This window comes from Alligator mississippiensis, chromosome 2, assembly GCF_030867095.1.
Source record: "Alligator mississippiensis isolate rAllMis1 chromosome 2, rAllMis1, whole genome shotgun sequence".
NCBI classification, from domain to species: domain Eukaryota; kingdom Metazoa; phylum Chordata; order Crocodylia; family Alligatoridae; genus Alligator; species Alligator mississippiensis.
Genome location: NC_081825.1, coordinates 196,052,134 through 196,070,800, shown reverse-complemented (window position 1 = coordinate 196,070,800; position 18,667 = coordinate 196,052,134). Strand labels below are relative to the sequence as shown.

The following is an 18,667-nucleotide window of genomic DNA, read 5'->3' as shown; positions in this document are numbered from 1 at the left end:
TGAGACTGCTGTATGAAAAGAAACTAGCATTTAGGTAAGAATAGTCTATTCTGCATCAATCAAGTTTCCACACATATTTTGCTCTTTGTAGAATCAGAGTATATTTTTAAAGCCCTGGTTTCTGTCTGCAGAAGAGTTCTGGCTCAAACCATCTTAACTTCAAAGGCTGCACACTGCAGAAGCCAAGCCCTTAAAGCAGATGGCTTCAGAAAAAAAAATAAAGCATTGTGAAAATTTCAAGATTTCTTTCCTCCTGATGCCAGAGTTTGATGAAAAGTAATGCTGCTAAAGAAAAAGAGTGCACACATACACAAACATGCATGCACATGCGTGTGCACACATATGCACGTGCACGCACACAGTTATTTCATTCCAAACTGCAGCTGTCCTTGAAAAAAACCTCCTGAACAGTTGAGAGGATTGCTGCCAAGAACAGGCACAAAGTGTAATGTGGTACAGTAGTACACAAAATACAGCTGTCATTGTCACCTTGATGAACATGAACCTACAATAGGAATATATTAGCGGAACAGAATTGATAAACCAAAACTTAGATAGTTTGCCTTCAAGTTTAAGTTCAAGTGCTTGAAATCCTTTTTTTCAGCATTAACATATGTTCCAGTGTCTTACAATTCAGATTGTTAACTCATGGGCATGAACTTTAACATCTGCCTCCTCTCTCGACAGCAGTGCTGCACTGCGGTATGGCAAAGCCAGGTCTCAGGCTGTGTAGGAGTCCCTTGCTCCCCAGGCCAATGGAGAACTTCATTACTATTATGGAGAAAATATTGAGTACTGAAAGAATGATGCTTTCTTCTGGCAGTAGAGACTTAAAGGGAAAGTATGAAGGATCATAAAGTCTCTTAGTCTGAGAATGGAACAAAGTGTCAAGATACAGAACAGAATAAGTAATACAAGCAGATAGTTTTGGTTACTTACCCTTTTTCTGCATTGTTGCTCTAAGGTCCTGCTTGCTTTGTTGCTGGCCACTAGCTGTCATCTCTCCATCATCCTCATCATGGTTAGACTGTCCAACTGTAAGAATCTGAATTTGGCTTCCTATCTCTTTAACCTCATCTTGAAAAGCAGCCGGGCCATCAATTCCTGTCAGACAACAGCAAAATTCTAGTTGTTGTTGTATAAAAGAATTACTAAAAAGCTAACAGTTCACTCAGAAGTACTGCAAAGTACTTATCTAAGAAACGCAAACTCAGCAGTCCATCTGAAATTATATTTTCATGACTAAAATAGCCTCTAAGGCACATAACTCACTTGCACAAGCATTCCCAAGCCATTTGGTTTGTTCCCAGAACTACGACATTATCTCTGCTAGGAAAGAGCCATGACCCAGAATCAAGTGTTCTGAGTTCTGGCACACATGAGAGTTCATAGAACAAACCTACTTAGCTTCAAAATGCTCGGGTCTGACACTTCCACAACAAACACCCTCATTAAATCTGGGGTAGATTTTATTGGAGCCGCAAATGTCAAACCTTTCTTTTGGTTAGGTGAATTGTGGAAGCAACTGGAATGTGTGTATATCTATGGGTCTGAGGACAGTGAGACACAATAATGAGATGAGTTTTTCACTTCTAGCCTGCAGACTTTTAATTTAGCATAACTGTTTCCATGAGAAATAAAGACCTAATTTTCAGTGTATTCTGGGGATGTAAAACAGATCAGATATTGCAGAGATTTCTGCATATAAAAAATGCTAAATATAAAAAGTGACAAGCTGAATTTCACATAAAAACGGCACATGTCAAACAGGAAAGATGCAGAGAAGTTCACACTTACAGAGTTTTTCACTTAAATTATTATGAGCCTTGTTTCTTCTCTGGAGGTTTAATATGCTACCAGAACCCCCATGTCCAGTGTGCATCTCACTCCTTCAAAAGGGGCAGTCTATATACTTATATAATTTGGTGCTATATTTAGGCACTTCATTCAGCTCCTGCTTGCCTAAAATGAGGAGTTAGGCACATAAATGAAGATGCAATTTGCTCAGCTAGATGTGCCGATGTTTATAAACAGAGCTTTATTATAATGCATTATTCATATTACAGTAATGTCTAGAGATCCCAACCAGGAGCTTGGCCCCATTGTGCTGGGCTCTGCATATTACACCCCACCTCCACCCCCGATTCGGAAATAAAGCTGAGGTCCTTCTGATTCCAAGCCCAGGGTGCCCTGTCCATTAGACTGTACACAGACGTACTGTCATTGTCAAGCAATATCTACAAGTGACAGAAACCTGGAAAACTCCCAGTTAGAACCAGAAATCTACAAGAGAAGGATGATTATGCTTAAAAGGCTCAAACATGCAGACAAGCCATAATGTGGTGTTAGTTGTTTAGCAAATCACAGTGCAAGACACCAATGAAAATACAATACAGAGGAGGAGAAAAATATACTCCCTGGCTAGAAAGAGAATATTAGAATGGGGATATTTTCTTCTGCATAGCTATATATAAAACTACAAATATGTTACAACCAGACAGTGAAGATAACGGCTCTCTTACAGTAAGCCAATTTCATTTTTGCCAGCATAGCAGATTATCGACATCAGTCTGCAATTATATTTCAACTCTTAGTTAGATTTAGTGCTGCTGCGTGTTACTGTCAGCCATTTAAAAATGTACTTCCACTAATACAAGCTGTAGCATTATCACTGATAGTTACAATAACTAATAAAAACCTATACACATTTGCTGTTCTATAACACCCTTTAACAAGCAAAGTGGAGGAACGCTGGTGACTATTACTAGTAACTGGTATTTGTAAGATGAACATCAGCTTGTTCATAATTTAGAATGTGAAAACTGGTCAATCATAGCCAAATAGAGCTGAATGAATGCCCTAATGAACGAATGAATGCCCTGAACTATATTCTACAGATCACTAGTGTCTGTCCAGAGCTGTCTGATGCAGTAATTTTTGCTCTCCTTGTTGGCAGCTCCAAAATTGCATTAGAAATGGAAATATACTCCATATTTTTTCATTTTAACTTTCCATGCTTACAACTCTGCTGCCACAGTGATATGAGTCACAACTAAAAAAGGGAAGTCTGCACAATTGTGAATGGCAGCAGATATGTCCATGAGATAAAATACACTTAAGATGCGGTCCACACCATGAAAAAGTTTTGAAAATGCTTGTAGTAGAAGAAAGACAGAAATAAAATAACAGAGGCTTTGGAGATTCATAGATTTTAGGCCAAAAGGAATTAATTATGGTCATTTATCTGTATAGCAAAAGCCAGAATCACCTAGTAATTCCTACATCTAGGACTTGTTGAACTTCAGGGGAATTTTGCTACTGACTAATTTCACAGCAATGAGTTCAAGTGATTTCTCAAGTGATAAACAGATTTTAAATAATTTATCAAGTAATAAACAATCTACCATATTCCTTGATAAATTGTTCTATTGAATTATTTCCTTCACCCTTAAATCTCTGCCTTATTTCTAGTTGGAATTTGTCTAGCTTTCACTTTCTACTATTAGAAATCTTCTCTGTGGGCGCATCTACATGAGATTCTGACTGTGCGGTAGCACATCACAGCACCAACAGTGCTAATATGCTACTGTACAGTATTATTAGGCTACTGCATAGTAGTGCCACTTAAAAGATGTTCACCGGCACTACTGCACACCAGCTCCAGTTACTGCACGCTTATTTAGAATTTGCTTATACAAGTACTAAATAAATGAGCAGTAACCACTGCACAGTAGCATCTTGTGTAGACATGCCCTGTTTGTAGATACTCCTCACCAAATCACCTTCCCTTTGATAAACTAAAACTGATCTTCACGCCTCACTGTTTTCCGCTCCTGAGATCTTTTCTGAATTCCTTCTAAGTTCAAAGTGTTCTTATTGGCCTTTAGACCTGTCAAGTATGATCATTAGAGATAGGGCCTCAGCATTTTGCAAAGCAGAACCACCACTCTACTCCCACTCTACATACAGCCAAGGACTGCATTAGCTTTTGTAGCCACATCACATTAGAAGCTCATATCCGGTTGTTTATGACCCATGACCTCTATGTTTTTCTCAGAATCACAGTTTTCTAGGATACAGTCCCCCATGCTGAAAGTCTGACCTACATTCTTTGTTTCTAGGTGTGCAATCCTGCATTTGGCTTAATTAAAATACACTATATTTGAATGAACTATGTTTAGCCAGTATCCAGATTGTTGTGTAAAAATAACCATCTTATTTATTACACTCCCAATTTTTTGTGTAACCTTCAGACTTTACTAGAAAAGATTTAATATTTACTTCAAAATCATTTATAAAAGATACTAGACAGCACTGGGCCAAGGACAGATCAGTATGGAATCCTACTAGAAAAAGCATCATTGGATGGATGATTAATTTCCTATTAATTTTTTAGATCTAGAAATTAATCATATTTAAATATATTTAATGCTTTATATTGATATTGTATATATCAATTTTTAATTAGATTGTCATGCAGTGCTAAGTTAAATACAAGGAAATAATGAATGCATAGACTATAGAAGCTAAAAAGAAAATAATGAAGGGCACAGAAAAGGTAAATTAGGCACTTCAATTTACCCTCTCTCATAAAACAAAAATAAGGAGACATTTAATTAAATTTAAAAGCCACAAATATAAGAAATTATTATAATATGATGTTTAATCAACCTGCAGAACTTAGTGACACAAGATAACAATGAAGTCTGGAGCTTTGTTGAAGCCAAAAAAATGATTACGACATATATATAGATAACAAGAACATCCACAGGTGACAGTACACTAATAAGGACAGCAAATACGTTCTAGACGTATAAATCCTCAGAACATTTTCCTCTAAGAAAGTTATTTCATAATTGTCCTCTTCAGGGAAAGTGGCTCCAGAAGTTAAGCTTCTAAGCCAGTCCTCTGGTTTTCAAAAGTGCTGACTACCAAGTACCACTAGAATTAATGGAAGTGCTCATCACTTTGAGTTATGGGACCATTAATTTCCCCCCCCCCCCCACTTTGGAATTTAAGAACCTAACTCTGAACACACAATTTTTAAAAAGGCTGGCACCTATATCAAGCAGACTTTGGTCTATGGCGAATTAAATGCCACCAACAACATTATAAAATAGAGTCTAATCATGCTGAAGTTGCTATTTCTGGAAGCCACAAAACAGTTCGTCAGGACCATGACATCTTATTAGGCATTGGACAAAGGTTACATTGGCAGGTCACAGATTAAGAGGAAGAAAATCAATTCCTCCATTTGGAGGGATGCATTGCTAGTAGAGTGTGTTATTACACATTATGAACTGTCTCTGGAGCTGACCCCATTTCGGAGACAGAGGATGCAACCAGGAAAAAAAGAAAAATCTGAAAGAAAAACCTTTCCTGTATGAAAAGGGGAAATATCTTATTTATTTACATACACCACTCACCTTTGCTTCCAAAATTAGCGATTGAAGATTGTGTTCCAGGTCTTAAACAAGGAACAAGGTTCTGAACAGCTTGGATAAAAGGAAAAATCTTTTTTTTTCTTTGTCTTCCTCAAAAAAGGTGCATGTGGCAGAACACTAGTGGGGTGCTCGCCACTTTAGGGCTATCACAGGCTCTGGGGAGCCTGTTTTGGGGAGCAGGAGGTAAAAGCCTTCCCTGCTAAACACTGTAAGGAGGAAGGTGGGTGCAGGAGCACCTTAAGTGCTCTGCCACTTTAAGACCTGGATCAGGCCCCAGGCAGATGTGGCCCAGCCCTGACCATTGGCCATTTTAAGTCCCAGGCCAGCAAGGCTGGAGGCAGTAGTTTGCTTACAGATGCCAAGGAAGCAACATCTCCCAGAAGAGCTGCTCCTCTGAGAACAGCTTGGAGGTAAGGCTCAGGGGTGATCTGATGGCCACCTATAAGTTTATCGGGGTGACCACCAGTATCTGGGGGAACGTTTGTTCACCAGAGCGCCTCTAGGGATGACGACTAGGTCGAATGGTCATAAACTACTACAAGACCGTTTCAGGCTGGACATAAGGAAGAATTTCTTTACTGTCCGAGCCCTCAAGGTCTGGAACAGCCTGCCACCGGAGGTGGTTCAAGCGCCTACATTGAACACCTTCAAGAGCAAACTGGATGCTTATCTTGCTGGGATCCTATGACCCCAGCTGACTTCCTGCCCTCTGGGCAGGGGGCTGGACTCGATGATCTTCCGAGGTCCCTTCCAGCCCTAATGTCTATGAAATCTATGTAAGGGTGAGGCTATAGGGAAGGAGGAGGCCTCATTGGTCTTTGGCATGACCTAAAACTGCACCCTGCTGAGATAGGGAGGCCTGGTGGCCCTGCCTGTGGTGGGGTGGGGCCAGCACATGCCAGGACTGAGGACCTCCCTGGTGTAAGGTCGGTTAGGGTGCCTAAACCCCTGCCCTCACCAGCCAATGAGTTACAGGATTAACATTGGAGGGAATTGTGGGGCTAGGGACATCCATAGGGGACACCTGATCCCATTGGGGTGCAAGACCCTGAAGACGTGTAGTGGAGGCTAGGTTAGCTTTGAGAAGCACCTGAGACTTATGGGGGGGTGGGGGGAAGACCCCCATAAGAGGAGCAGTTGAGGCCCTGGTGAGAGGGAGTGAGTTGTGGGCCAGGCACGCCAACGAGCAGCACCAGAGCCTGCAGGGGTGTTCGACCCCAGGCCCCAGAGTATGGGGCACAGTAGATGCCTCAGTGGAGGTGGTGGTGCAGAGTTGGGTGCAGAAGGGCACCTGAAAGGCTGCACAGGAGTGGCAGTTGTGAAGCCCTGTGAGTGAGGGGCATGAGTGGGGACCTTGTCGGCAGGGACTTGAGTTGAGGCCCTGCTAGCATGGGGGGCCTGAGGTAGGTCCAGGTAAGCCTTCAGGTGCCTGAGGATGCAGGTGGGACAGAGGCCAATTGGAGGGGCGGCAGAGGAGGAGCTGTGAGGAGAACACGGGGGAAAGCCATCAACCCCTTTATGGAGGGCAGCTGGGGGAGTTACCTGGCTACGAGACCAGGGGCAGAGTCGGCACAGTATTTTGTGAACTGCCCAGTGCTCCTTCAGATGAGGGTAGCGGGAGGTACCCAAAGGCTGCATGCTTGCTGGCTGGGGAGTGAACAGTATCAAGCCTGAGGACTCTTTGGGGTAGGGCAGGTTGAGTGTGGTTCCTGGGAGAAAAGGGGTGGTACGAGTGAGGCGCAGGAAAGGCGGGATGAAAGAGACTGGGTGAGCTCTGGTGGAGCATGAGAGGCCTTGGGGAGAGGGAGGTGGTATGAGTGTGGCTCTTAGCAGGACGGAAAGTAAGGCTCAATACTGTGACTAATTGGGCCCAGCATCAGACTGAAGCTTAGCACAGCTGTTGGTGACATCTGTGAGGCATGGGACATATGCAGGGATGGTTGGAGCATGTACATTTGGCCTTTGTCAACAGGGCAGTCAAAGGGCAGCCTCCTGCCTAATTACCAACCATTTATGATCAAGGCATGGCAGAAGAGCAGGAGGGAGTGCTGCCCAAAGACATGTGGGTGGCCAGTACTGACTGGTCAGGGAGTTCCCACTTGTCACAGTGTGTATTTTATTTAGGTGTATGTGGTATGCAAATAAATATGGTATGATGTGCAAAACAATTTAAGATGACCAAAACTTTGTGGCTAACAGGAAACGAAGCGTTCAAGAAGCACTTGTCTTTACTAAGGATTACCTCTTTCTCTATCCATACTCTTCTATGTAAGGGTGTGTATAGTATATTTTTACACAAACCCACACGTGTATAAACAAGGCGTTCACGTGTCTGTATAAGGCACAGAAGTCCTACATCAGTCAACAGCTTTAGCATTACCACCAGGTATCTAAAAGCATTTCAAAACCTCTGGAGCATGGATTCATCCTAGATCCCTTCCTCCCTTTCCATGCTTTGTGTAATTCTGGCTTCTTCCTCCATAGACCAGAAGAACAGCTTATTGTGCAGAACAAAATATTTCTAGTTACTGGCTTCCTGTAACTTAAGAGAACAGGGTCCAAAGGTGACCAAAGCCAGCGAGTGGGCTGTGAGAAGGGGGAACATAAACTCTTTACTACCAGAGTTCAGGATTTTCCATGGCTTCTTTCAAGTACAGAATAAGGCAGTGCTGATGCACAAGCCTGTGAAGATGTTGACTACTTTATTGGGAGTGGATGAACCAGCATAGAAAAAAACATCTTCTGGCCCAAAGGCCAACCTACCTCTGAGCATGTGAAATTTGGTAAAATAGTTTCATGCCTTTGTACCTCTTGGTTTCAACAAGGCTAGAAACTGAGAAAAAGAGATGGTAAGGAAATATCTTTTTCTTACCATTTCCAGCCCATGAGGATTCATTCTTGTTTACCACTATGTGCATTTTGATAGTACTTAGTGTTCTAAGTACTGTTCATATACATAATAGAAGCTCTAATCTAAGAAGTTTATAATCTAAGAAGTCTCTTATTACCAGGGATCTGGGTTTTCAGTTTCCCATGGAAAAAACTGCAGATTTTTCCCTTTAACTGAGAAAAATGCAGGTTTTTCATTTTAACAGAGAAACATGCAGATTTTCCACATTTGTAAATACCTCTCTGCAGGTGGACAGAGTTGCAGCCTGAAAGGGGCTGGGGGAGTGGGAGGAGTGGTCAGGCAGGGGGTATCATGTGCATGCTGACACATACACACAGCTGCCAGGCAGCCTGGAGAGCCACTCTTGCAGGTAAATTGTGGGGGAGTGGGATTGAGGCCCCCACTGGTATGGAGGGAGGGAGTTGGCTAGGGCTGAGGCTGCTGTCCAGCCAGGGTAGTGTGTGGGGATTGGGGCCCAGGACCCAAATGCATTGCCACAGGGCCCTGGCAGGGTGTGGGATGAAGCTGCAGGCAGCTCATGGGGCTGCAGGCTGTGGCATTAGGCTTCTCACCCTGCTGCTCTCCGCACAGGGCCTCTAGCCCAATAGGCAAGACCCAGCACGGCAGGGCAGTGCAGGGCCAGGTGGGGAAGCTCCTTGCCACTGCAAGCCCTGCACTGCCCTGGTTAGGTGTCTCCTGCCCACCCAGCAGCAGTGGATGCGGCAGTGCGGAGTTGTGCCCTTTGCTGCTGCCAGGCAGGCAGAGGCTCGCAGTGGTGGCAGCAAGCTTCCCCACCCAGCCCCATTCTGCCCTGCTGTGCTGGGTCCTGCCTGTTGGGCCATGGAGACCCTGGGGGAGGGTAGGAGCAGGCTCAGCCTGCATCCACCCCCACAGCAGGCTCTGCTCTGCCAGTAATTGCCACCTCCCATGAGTGGCAGCTAGGGCTCAGGTGCTGCTGCAGGAGGCTGTGGGCCCAGGTCCCTGGCCCTGTAGCCCTGGCAGCTGGGGGGCCTCTCCAGCATGGCTGGGGAGGTTGGGGGCTATCGCTTGGGAGTGAGGGGCCTGGACCTGCATTCTAGTGAGTCAAGGGGGCAGGAGGAGCTATGATTTTTTTTTTCTCATGATGATAATCCCAAAAGCAAATACCAAAATGTATAGGTACTTAGAATTTATTTTAATATAATGGTTAAGACAGTGGTAGGCTTCCAAATTGCTTAAAAACTGTAAATATATAAATGAAACATTTTTGTCACTAGATATATAGTGGTGTTTGGGGTTTTTTTGTCTTGTTTTTTTTTTAACCATGGAATTTGGGTTTTAAATCAGAGAATTTATTGTTTTTTAAACAGAGAAGACGAGGATCCCTGCTTATCCTAAAGTAGTTGAAATAAATAATGATGCCCACTGTAGGGGATTCTTTTAACTTGGCTGCAAAACTGTTGGGGGGGGGGGGAAAGCCTGCATTTGTATGTATGTATGTATGTATGTATGTATTTATTTATTTAATGCAAATGCACAACTAACTTTATAGACCCAGACTGAAAGCAGAGATTGAATCACAGATTCTCTGCCACAGGATGAGATAAAATGATGAAACACATGATTAAAACAAGAAAGAGAGTTGTACCTGCAAGCCCTGGAAAGGAAGTAAAGAAATTCTACCTAATGCATGAGAAGCAAATGAGATTTGTTTTTTTCCCAGTTAAGCTTTATGATATGATGTTGTGTTGCAAATACCTAAGTTCACTTCAAGAGGTTTTTCCAACGTATTTTCCCTAATTTTTAAAATTTATTTATGTCTCACCTGATTGGGCAATGACAACATACCTTTGGAAGCTAATTACTGAGACCTTTTTTTTTTTTTTCCTACAGTTGCAATATTACAATTAGCAAAAGTTCCCTTATAGAAAAGGCAGAATTGTACAGGTTGGCCTGTATTTGCAGACACATGTTCACGTTCCTTGTGCTCATCAAAATTTTATTGAAAAAAGTTTCCAATACGTTGGTCATGACCCTATACAGAGACATAAAATGGATAAATGAGGACCCATCTCAGCCTCTTGACAGATGATCATAGAAGCTCTCTAGGGACCTTCCCCTGTGTCAGCTGTATAGGGGACTTTAAATCCCCAAGGATATATTAGCTCTGACTCTGCAAGTCTTAGAAAGATCTCCTGCATGGCATTCATAGTGCCCTTCAGATGTAGCTCTGGTACCTATCTATCAAGATACTGTATTTATAAGATCCGCATTGCTGTATTATTTGACCTTGAGTATTGATTTGTTTTGAGCACCAAAACACTTCTGCAAGGTAAAGTCATATTTATTATCCCTATATACAGAGTGGGAACTTATACCTTGGGGTCATGTGGTAGGTCTTCAACAGGGCGATGAACTGAACTGGGGTCTCAAGTACTTGCTCTAATCACTGGATCATCTTCTCTCTCCTGCTGAGACCACACTGTCCTGCTTATTTGTTCTCTGACTTCTTCCCATTGGGACAGACGGAAAGTGATGAAGTGGATGCCAGCTGAAAAGGGTCACAATATCATGGCAGTTAGCACTTCCCCAGCTTCCTCCTCACAGAATAGAGGACACTAGCCAGAAAACTAAACACACTAGCTGGCTATTCTAGGTTTATTTGCACACAGCTGGCTGCACACAGACTGCTTTTTGTAAGATTGCTGGCAGTAGCATATCTACGAGTGGGGGAGGAAAGCACCTGCCCTGGCTGCAGACTTAGAGGAGGCACCAGAATGGTTGCCCCCAGGACCCTACGTCACAGCAGTTGCTGAAGCTGCTGTGTGAGGAGCGTGCTGTAGTGGATCAGCAGCAGTGGCCCTGCACCCCTGTCGCATCAACTGCTGAAGCCACGATTTTGAGAATAGAGAAGACTTGTTTGGAAAAACTGCACCCCCTTCCCAATACACATCTCTCCCCCTCCATTCTGCTCAGGGCATTGAAATAGCAAGTTATTGCTGGTATGCATTTTGAATATTCAAATTACTATAGAGCTATAGTAATATTAAATGATGAAATTTAATTATTGTGATTTAAATAATACAATGCATTTATTCTGGGGAAGAATCAGATGGGCTTTGTGAACAGGAATGAGAGAATGTATTCACAGCAGGTCAGATTTGGGTTTGCTGTCAGACTTCGACAGTACTTGAATATCATCCTGATGGCATTTCTAAAATGTTCAATGAAAGATTTTATTCTAGCTAGTTGAGACCTCAATGTTCTGGCAGAAAGGGAATTTCAGGAAGAATGGCAGAGTAAGAGGCAGCTTTACTGCTTGTATCTTTATTTGTTCATGAGATAACCCAGAAAGAAGCAGGCGACACTAGAACTAGGGGGTTTCCGCTGAAACTAGTAGTTGACAGGTTTAAAACTAACCAAAGAAAGTATTCTTTATGCAACATATTGTCAACTTGTGGAATTCACTGCCGTAGGATGTGGCAAAGCAGCTAGCATAGCCAGGTTAAAAAGGGACTGAACAAATTCATGGATGATAGATCTGTGCAGATAGTGCTGCCTGCAGGGCTTTGGCTTGTTTGACCATGGGATGTTCTAAGATGAAGAACTGCTAGGAAGAGAGGAGATCTACCTGACTAAATGAGGAAAGAGCATCTTTGCAGCTGGGCTCAATAACCTAGTGATGAGGACTTTAAACTAGGCTCATGGCGGGGGAGGGGGAGCATGGAGACCAAAGCCCTGAGAGAAGTGGGTGACCTGAAGAAAGCACAAATGGGATGGGGCAACAGGGGAGGCCTTTACATCCTGCCTGAAAAAGTAGGGCAATCTGCTACTTACCATAGGTGCCTGTACACTAATGCATGGAGCCTGGGAAATGAGCAGAAAGAATTGGAAGTCCTTGCACAGTATAGAATTATGATGCAATGGGAATAACAGAGACTTGGTGGGACTGCATGACTGGAGCACTGTCATGGATGGCTACAGACTGTTCAGGAAGGACAGGCAGGGGAGAAAAGGAGGAGGAGCTGCTCATTATGTAAAATAGCTGTGCGATTGCTCAGAGCTCCAGTATGAAACTGGAGATAGGCCTCTTGAGGATCTCTGGATCAAGGTCAGAAGGAAAAGCAACAGGGGTGAGGTCACGGCAGGGGTCTGCTATAGACCACCAGACCACAAGGATGAGGTGAATGAGGCTCTTTTCAAACAGCTAGCAGAAGTTTCCTGGTCACAGGCCCTGGGTTCTCATGGAGGACTTCAATCACCCTGCTGTACATCAGTGCACAAGCAATCCAGGAACTCTTTTGGACGGTATTGGGGATGACTTCTAGTGCAAATGCTGGAGAGGCTAACTAGGGGCCATGCTCTTGACCTACCGCTCTCAAACAGGGAAGAACTGGTGGAGGATGTAGAAGTGGATAGTAGCTTGGGCACCAGTGACTGTGATATGATTCAGTCCAAGATACTGAGGAAAGGAAGGAAGGAGAGCAGTAGAGTAAGGACCCTTGACTTCAGAAAAGCAGACTTCCCATCACTAAGGGAACTGATGGGCAGGTTGCCCTGGGAGGCCAGTCTGAGAGGGGAAAGGAGTCCAGGAGAGCTGGTTTTAGTTTAAGGAAACCTTACTGAGGGATCTTGCGAACCATCCTGATATGCAGGAAGAATAGCAAGCATGGCAGAATATGAGCTTGGTTTAGCAAGGAATTCTTCAATGAGCTCAAACACAAAAAGCTTACAAGTGGAAACTTGGACAAATGACTAGGGAGGAATGTAAGAGTATTAATCAGGGATGAAGGGATGAAATTAGGGAAGCCAAAGCACAACTGGAGTTGCAAGGGACATGAAGGGTAACATGAGGGCTTTCTACAAATATGTTAGCAACAAGGCAAAGATCAAGGAAAGTGTGGACCCTTCTACTGAATGGGGGAGGCAACCTTGTGACAGAGGATGCAGAAAAGGCTGAAGTACTCAATGTCCTTTTTACCTCAGTCTTTACAGGCAAGGTCAGCTCTCGGACTACATGGCAACTCAGTTTGGGGAGGAGGTGAGCAGCTGACAGTGGCAAAAGAACAGGTTAGAAAACCTGAACATGTACAAATCCATGGGGCCAGACAGGATGCACCTGAGCTGAGGGTGTTGACTGCAGAGCCACTGGCCATCATCTTTGAAAACTCATAGAAGATTGGGGGAGGTCCCAGATGATTGGAAAAGGCCAAATATAGTACCCATCTTTTTAAGAAAGGGAAGAAGGAGGATCTGGGGAACTACAGACTAGTCAGTCTCACCTCAGTCCCTGGAAAAATCGTGGAGCAGATCCTTGAGGAATCCATTTCTAAGCACTTGGATAAGATGATTAGGAAGTCAGGATGGATTCACCAAGGATACGGTTAAGTCATGCCTGACCAACTTGATTCCCTTCTATGATGAGATGACTGGCTCTGTGGATATGGGGAGATACCTTGTGATATACCTTGACTTCAGCAAAGTTTTTAATATGATCTCCCACAGCATTCTTGCATGCAACCTAAGAAGTCTGGGTTGGATGAATGGACTGTAAGGTGGATAGAAAACTGGCTGGATTGAGTTCAAAGGGTAGTAATCCAGTGCTTCAATGTCTAGTTGACAGCTGGTATCAAGTAGAGTGCTCCAGGGTTAGTCCTGGGTCTGATTTTGTTCAACATCTTCATCAGCAACCTGGGATATAGGATGGAGTGCAGTTCACAGATGACACCAAGCGGGGTGAGGGAGTATGGTGGGAGGGGGGACAGTAGTGGATACGCTGGAGGATAGGGCTAGGATTTGGAAAGACCTGGACAAATAAGATCAAAAGAAACCTCATGCGGTTCAATAAGAACATGAATAAAGTCCTGAACTTAGGACAGAACAATCCTATGCACCGGTACAGCTTGCGCACCAACTGGCTAAGCATCAGCTCTGCAGAAAAGGACCAAGCCACCCCCTTTGTCCCTTCCACAAATCATCTGTTAAAACCCAAACACAAAGTTATACCATCTGGCAACAATACAAATCCCCCAGCCCACCAGCTTCCTACTATGCTTGTGTCAGATCCCTTGGGTTGCTTTCCCAAGGCTCCCTGCCCCGCAGTCATCAGTAGCAGCCAGTTCACAGCATAGCTTCCTTCCCTTCCTGCTTCCCAGATGACTCCCTGTTCTGGTTCTGGCTCTGACTTGTATATATCTAAAGCCCTGCCCCCTTCTGGTCACATGACTCTCCTACCAGCTGACTTGACCACAGGGCTGCTGGTTGCCTGTGCCTGTGCTACAAAGACCCTTCCTTTAAAGGGTACATGCCACTCTCCAGTAACAGGGCAAGGGTTCTTGTTACACCTGACCAGACAAAGCCTTGGTTGGGATGATCTAGTTGGGGCTGGTCCTGCTTTGAGCAGGGGGTTGGACTAGATGATTTCCTGCAGTCCCTTCCAAGCCTAATTTGCTAAGATTCTATGGCCTATTAATGGCTATTGAACTGTGGTTGGAGATGTTTCTTTTGGCATCTCTAATCCAATAAATGATGGATGCCAGGGAAGTTACTAAACAGGGGATGGATCACTCTAGAGATATCCAGTTCAATGCTCCCCCTGGGTAGCATCCACTTCTGCCACTGTCAGAGACAAGATACTGGGGTAGATGGACCATTAGTCTGACCCAGTATGGCACTTATGTTCTTATCAAAACCATAATAAAAAAAGCAAAATGTGCACAACCAAGCAATGTTAAGCTAGCTGGTAAAAATGTTCATAAGTACTAACGGAAATATGGAGATGGATAGCTATCTGACAATAGCATATAGAAAAACTATCCCACATATTATGCTAATTAAATCTGAATAAATTGTGACTCAACATGTGATAGCAACTAGCAGACTACTTAATATGTTGTCAGATACTATAGGATGTGAATGACTAGGCAGAAGCGTATCAGGGGTATAAGCACAATAAATCAATTTTCCAAAATGATCACTCTAGTATTTACTTACTATAAGTTATAGAAAAATCCCATATCCTGGGGTTTCATGTACAACGGAATCAAATGTGTGTTTATGTACTTATGTATTTTGTTGTGAAAAAGCTTCAAGTAAATATTGTGCACTCTTGTCTCTTAGATGTACAAAAAATAGTACAGCACTATGGAAAAGAAAGATGCAGAAATTATTTAACTAAATGCAAGAGAAGGTTAATCAAACAACTGGATCCCCCCTCCCCCCCGGGAATCTCTCAATTAGCATAAAAAATTGGTTTTACTGAAGTAATTTCTTCATAGGATGTTCATGAACTAACTCAGGAAGCAAATCTAAAGCGGGCTCTAGGGCACTACAGAGGGAATTAACCAAACTAAGTGATTAGGCAGTATGTCAGCAGATGAAATTCAGTACAAACAAGGGCATTTGGGGGGGGGAAAGGCAATATTATCATCATCGGGGTGGATCCAGAGGGGGTGCACTGACATAACTGCACCCCTCTTTCAGACTGATCTGTGCTGCTGGAGCCTCTAGGGATTTTAAAAAGTCCCCCAAATGGAAGAGCATACCCCCTTCCCTTCCATGCTCAGAGGCACATCCCCTCCCTCCCTTTCCTCCGATGCCTGACTTCCACGGCTGCTTTGCCTGCTGTCCCAGGGGCAGGGGAATCTTCAAAGCTGCTCCTCCATGCTCCAGCTGCTGCAAGCGGGGCTGGGCTCACCTACAGCAGTGACAGCAGCAACAGGATCCCACACCAGCTCCTGGCAGGGAACCAGACAGTGTGGTGGAGTCCACTCCTTCCCCATTGCAGCTGCCACTGTTCCCAGCTGAGCCCAGACCCTGGACCAGCTAGAGTAGGCAGGACAAGCTGGAAAGCTTCCCCCAGGACAGCAGAGAAAGCAGCAGCAGCTGGAGGAGGAGGGGATGGAAGGGACGGGATAGGACATACCTCTGACCATGGAGGGGAGGGCAGGGATGCTTAGCTGATTTCGGAACTTTAAAAAGTCCCCAGAGGTTCCCATGGTGTGGTCTGCCCACATAAAAGGGCTGGGGGGAACAGGCTGGAAATGGGGATACAGCCACCTTGGCAGTGTATCTATTCCCACACCCCCCTTTACCAAATCCTGGATCTGCCTGATTTTTTTACAGATGGGACACTGCAGCACCTTAAAGAAATTCAGGTCCTATTCTAGAAAAGCACACAGGCATGGGCTTACAAATCAGCATGCGAGCTGTTTCATTTAAATCAATGGGACTATTAATTTACTGAACTTTACGCACGTGCTTAAGCACTTTGCTGAATCAGGCCTGAGAACATGCCCAAGGTCATGCAAGAAGTCTGTGACAGAGCAGATAACTAAACACAGATTTATCAAGTTCCAGCCTAGTGCATTTAACAACAAAATCATCCTTCTTCTAGAAAACTGCTGACAGCAATGATGTTGAAACAGTGCTTTAAATGGGTGGGACTTTTTTTAAGCATGCTTCAGAAAGGAGATGGTTGGATCTGGAAATCTCATCAGCATGTACAAGATTCAGGAGGTTGGTACTGGCACTGCAGCTGCATATTACTATTCTGGAGCACTAGAAAGCAGCTTTCTTTCTGACTTGAAAATGGCAGCATAATACTAAAAAGGAATACTGGCCTGTTTCAAAAATCAAAGAGACCGTTTTGAGTGTACCCTGAAGAAAAAAAAAATCTTTTATTAAACTCACATCAGAACAAAAAGGATTGTCAGGCCTTAAAGGATTTCATTCACAAACCACAGTTCTGCATTTATCTCAAGTGATCCACGTTTTAAGTTAAACAGACCAGATAACAATCGTATCTTTCTTGAATCCCCTGTTTGTCAAGGAGATACTCCATTTAGAATAAAATTTACTTCTGGTGCTGTTATAAAATAATGATGCAGATTCTACCAATTTATCTATATATAAATCAATATTTAAAAACAGCTCCCTTTCGAGTAACTATTCAATAAGATATACTAATAAGTTATATCAAAGAGTCTCTCTTTAGAACATGTCCTTTAGGAATTTATAATTCAGTTGTTTAAAAAAAAAAAAATCACAGTGAGATGAAACCTTGTATATGGAAGAGTTCAGCTAAGGGGAACTTTTAAAAATCAACTAAGAGTAAAACAAAGTGTTGGTTAATTTTTAGGCTCACCGTAACTTCTGAAAATATATTTTAGGGCCAGAATTTTGTGAACCATTGATTCAAAATTCACCTATTTTACTAGGCCTTTTTTCATCCAGCGACCACAATATTTGGCTTAGAAAAATTCCACTAAAATGAGTCAGGTGCTTCAGTGATTTGCTTTTGACAAGTCAGGACTTCGGCAATAGTGCCTGTCCTTTCATAATCTATATGCTAAGGAGTCTCTGGAATGGCACCAGAGACCATTAACCTTACAGTCACATTCATAGGTGGCCAAAGGGCAGTTTAGAGAGGGTTCTAGTACTCAGAGATAACAGGATTTTTCTTAATGTTCATTTGTTCCTTCTACTGCCCCAGCTCTTATGTAGAGTGGAGCCAACTTAAAGCAGCTCAAAATTAACTCAGCTTCTCTTAAACAAGGAAATGCTATGTTGAAACCTCGTGCTACTTCTGCAACGAGTGCCAGGGCCTTCCTAATCAACCTGCTTTAAGGCATGCCCTGTTAGGATGGGCTATTCCAAATGTATAAATAAAAAGGAAAGAAAGGGAAGAAGCAAGGATAAAACAGGCAAAGCCAAGAAGCAAAATAACGTTCCTAATAGAAAGGAGGCGTCAAGTCAGATGTGCACAGACAATTATACCTGGAAAAAGCTCATTCCTCTGCTTGGGGGCTGTTACAAAAGCATCAGATAATGCTGCAATAAGCTAAATACACTCAACATAAAAGACAACAGGAAAATAAGAAGTGTGTTGTTTATTTTTGCAATGAAACACCTCCACATTGCAAATTTAATTTGCAAAATCTTTATAAAAATCATAGGATCTATGGGTGTCAAATCACGAAGCCCACTTACTCCATAAGAGCTTTGCTTAGAGTTAGGCCAGGGGTCAGTTGTTCATTTTTCTCCTAGCTTGGTTTCTCCTAGAAAAAACAAACACCTTACCTGGCTTATTTATCAACCACTTGTCATGGTAGCTTCTATTTGAAAAGACATGTGTATATATACTTCCAGAAATGTCAGTTCTGAAAAATATGGTAAAAGATGTATCTGATAGAGGCTTGCACAAGCTATAATTTGCTTTGTTCCTATATTTACAGGTGTGATTATATTGTATAATATGATTTTTTTCATAGCTAACTGGTGTATTTTACATGCTTATTCTGATTATTCTTCCATGTGTGACTACCTAAGCAATACTGCAGATGAAATGCACATA

At 43.2% G+C, this 18,667-nt stretch overlaps 1 protein-coding gene across 4 annotated transcripts in view; it reads right to left on the bottom strand.

Moving 5' to 3' along the window:
- Window positions 1–18,667, bottom strand: part of TUB (TUB bipartite transcription factor) — a 122,806-nt gene that overhangs the window by 17,538 nt on the left and 86,601 nt on the right. For all 4 annotated transcript variants that reach the window (XM_019477110.2, XM_059722648.1, XM_059722649.1 and 1 more), the window contains one exon: window positions 940–1,104. In XM_019477110.2, the coding sequence (XP_019332655.1) occupies window positions 940–1,104 (165 nt within the window). The remainder of the gene's footprint in view (window positions 1–939; window positions 1,105–18,667) is intronic.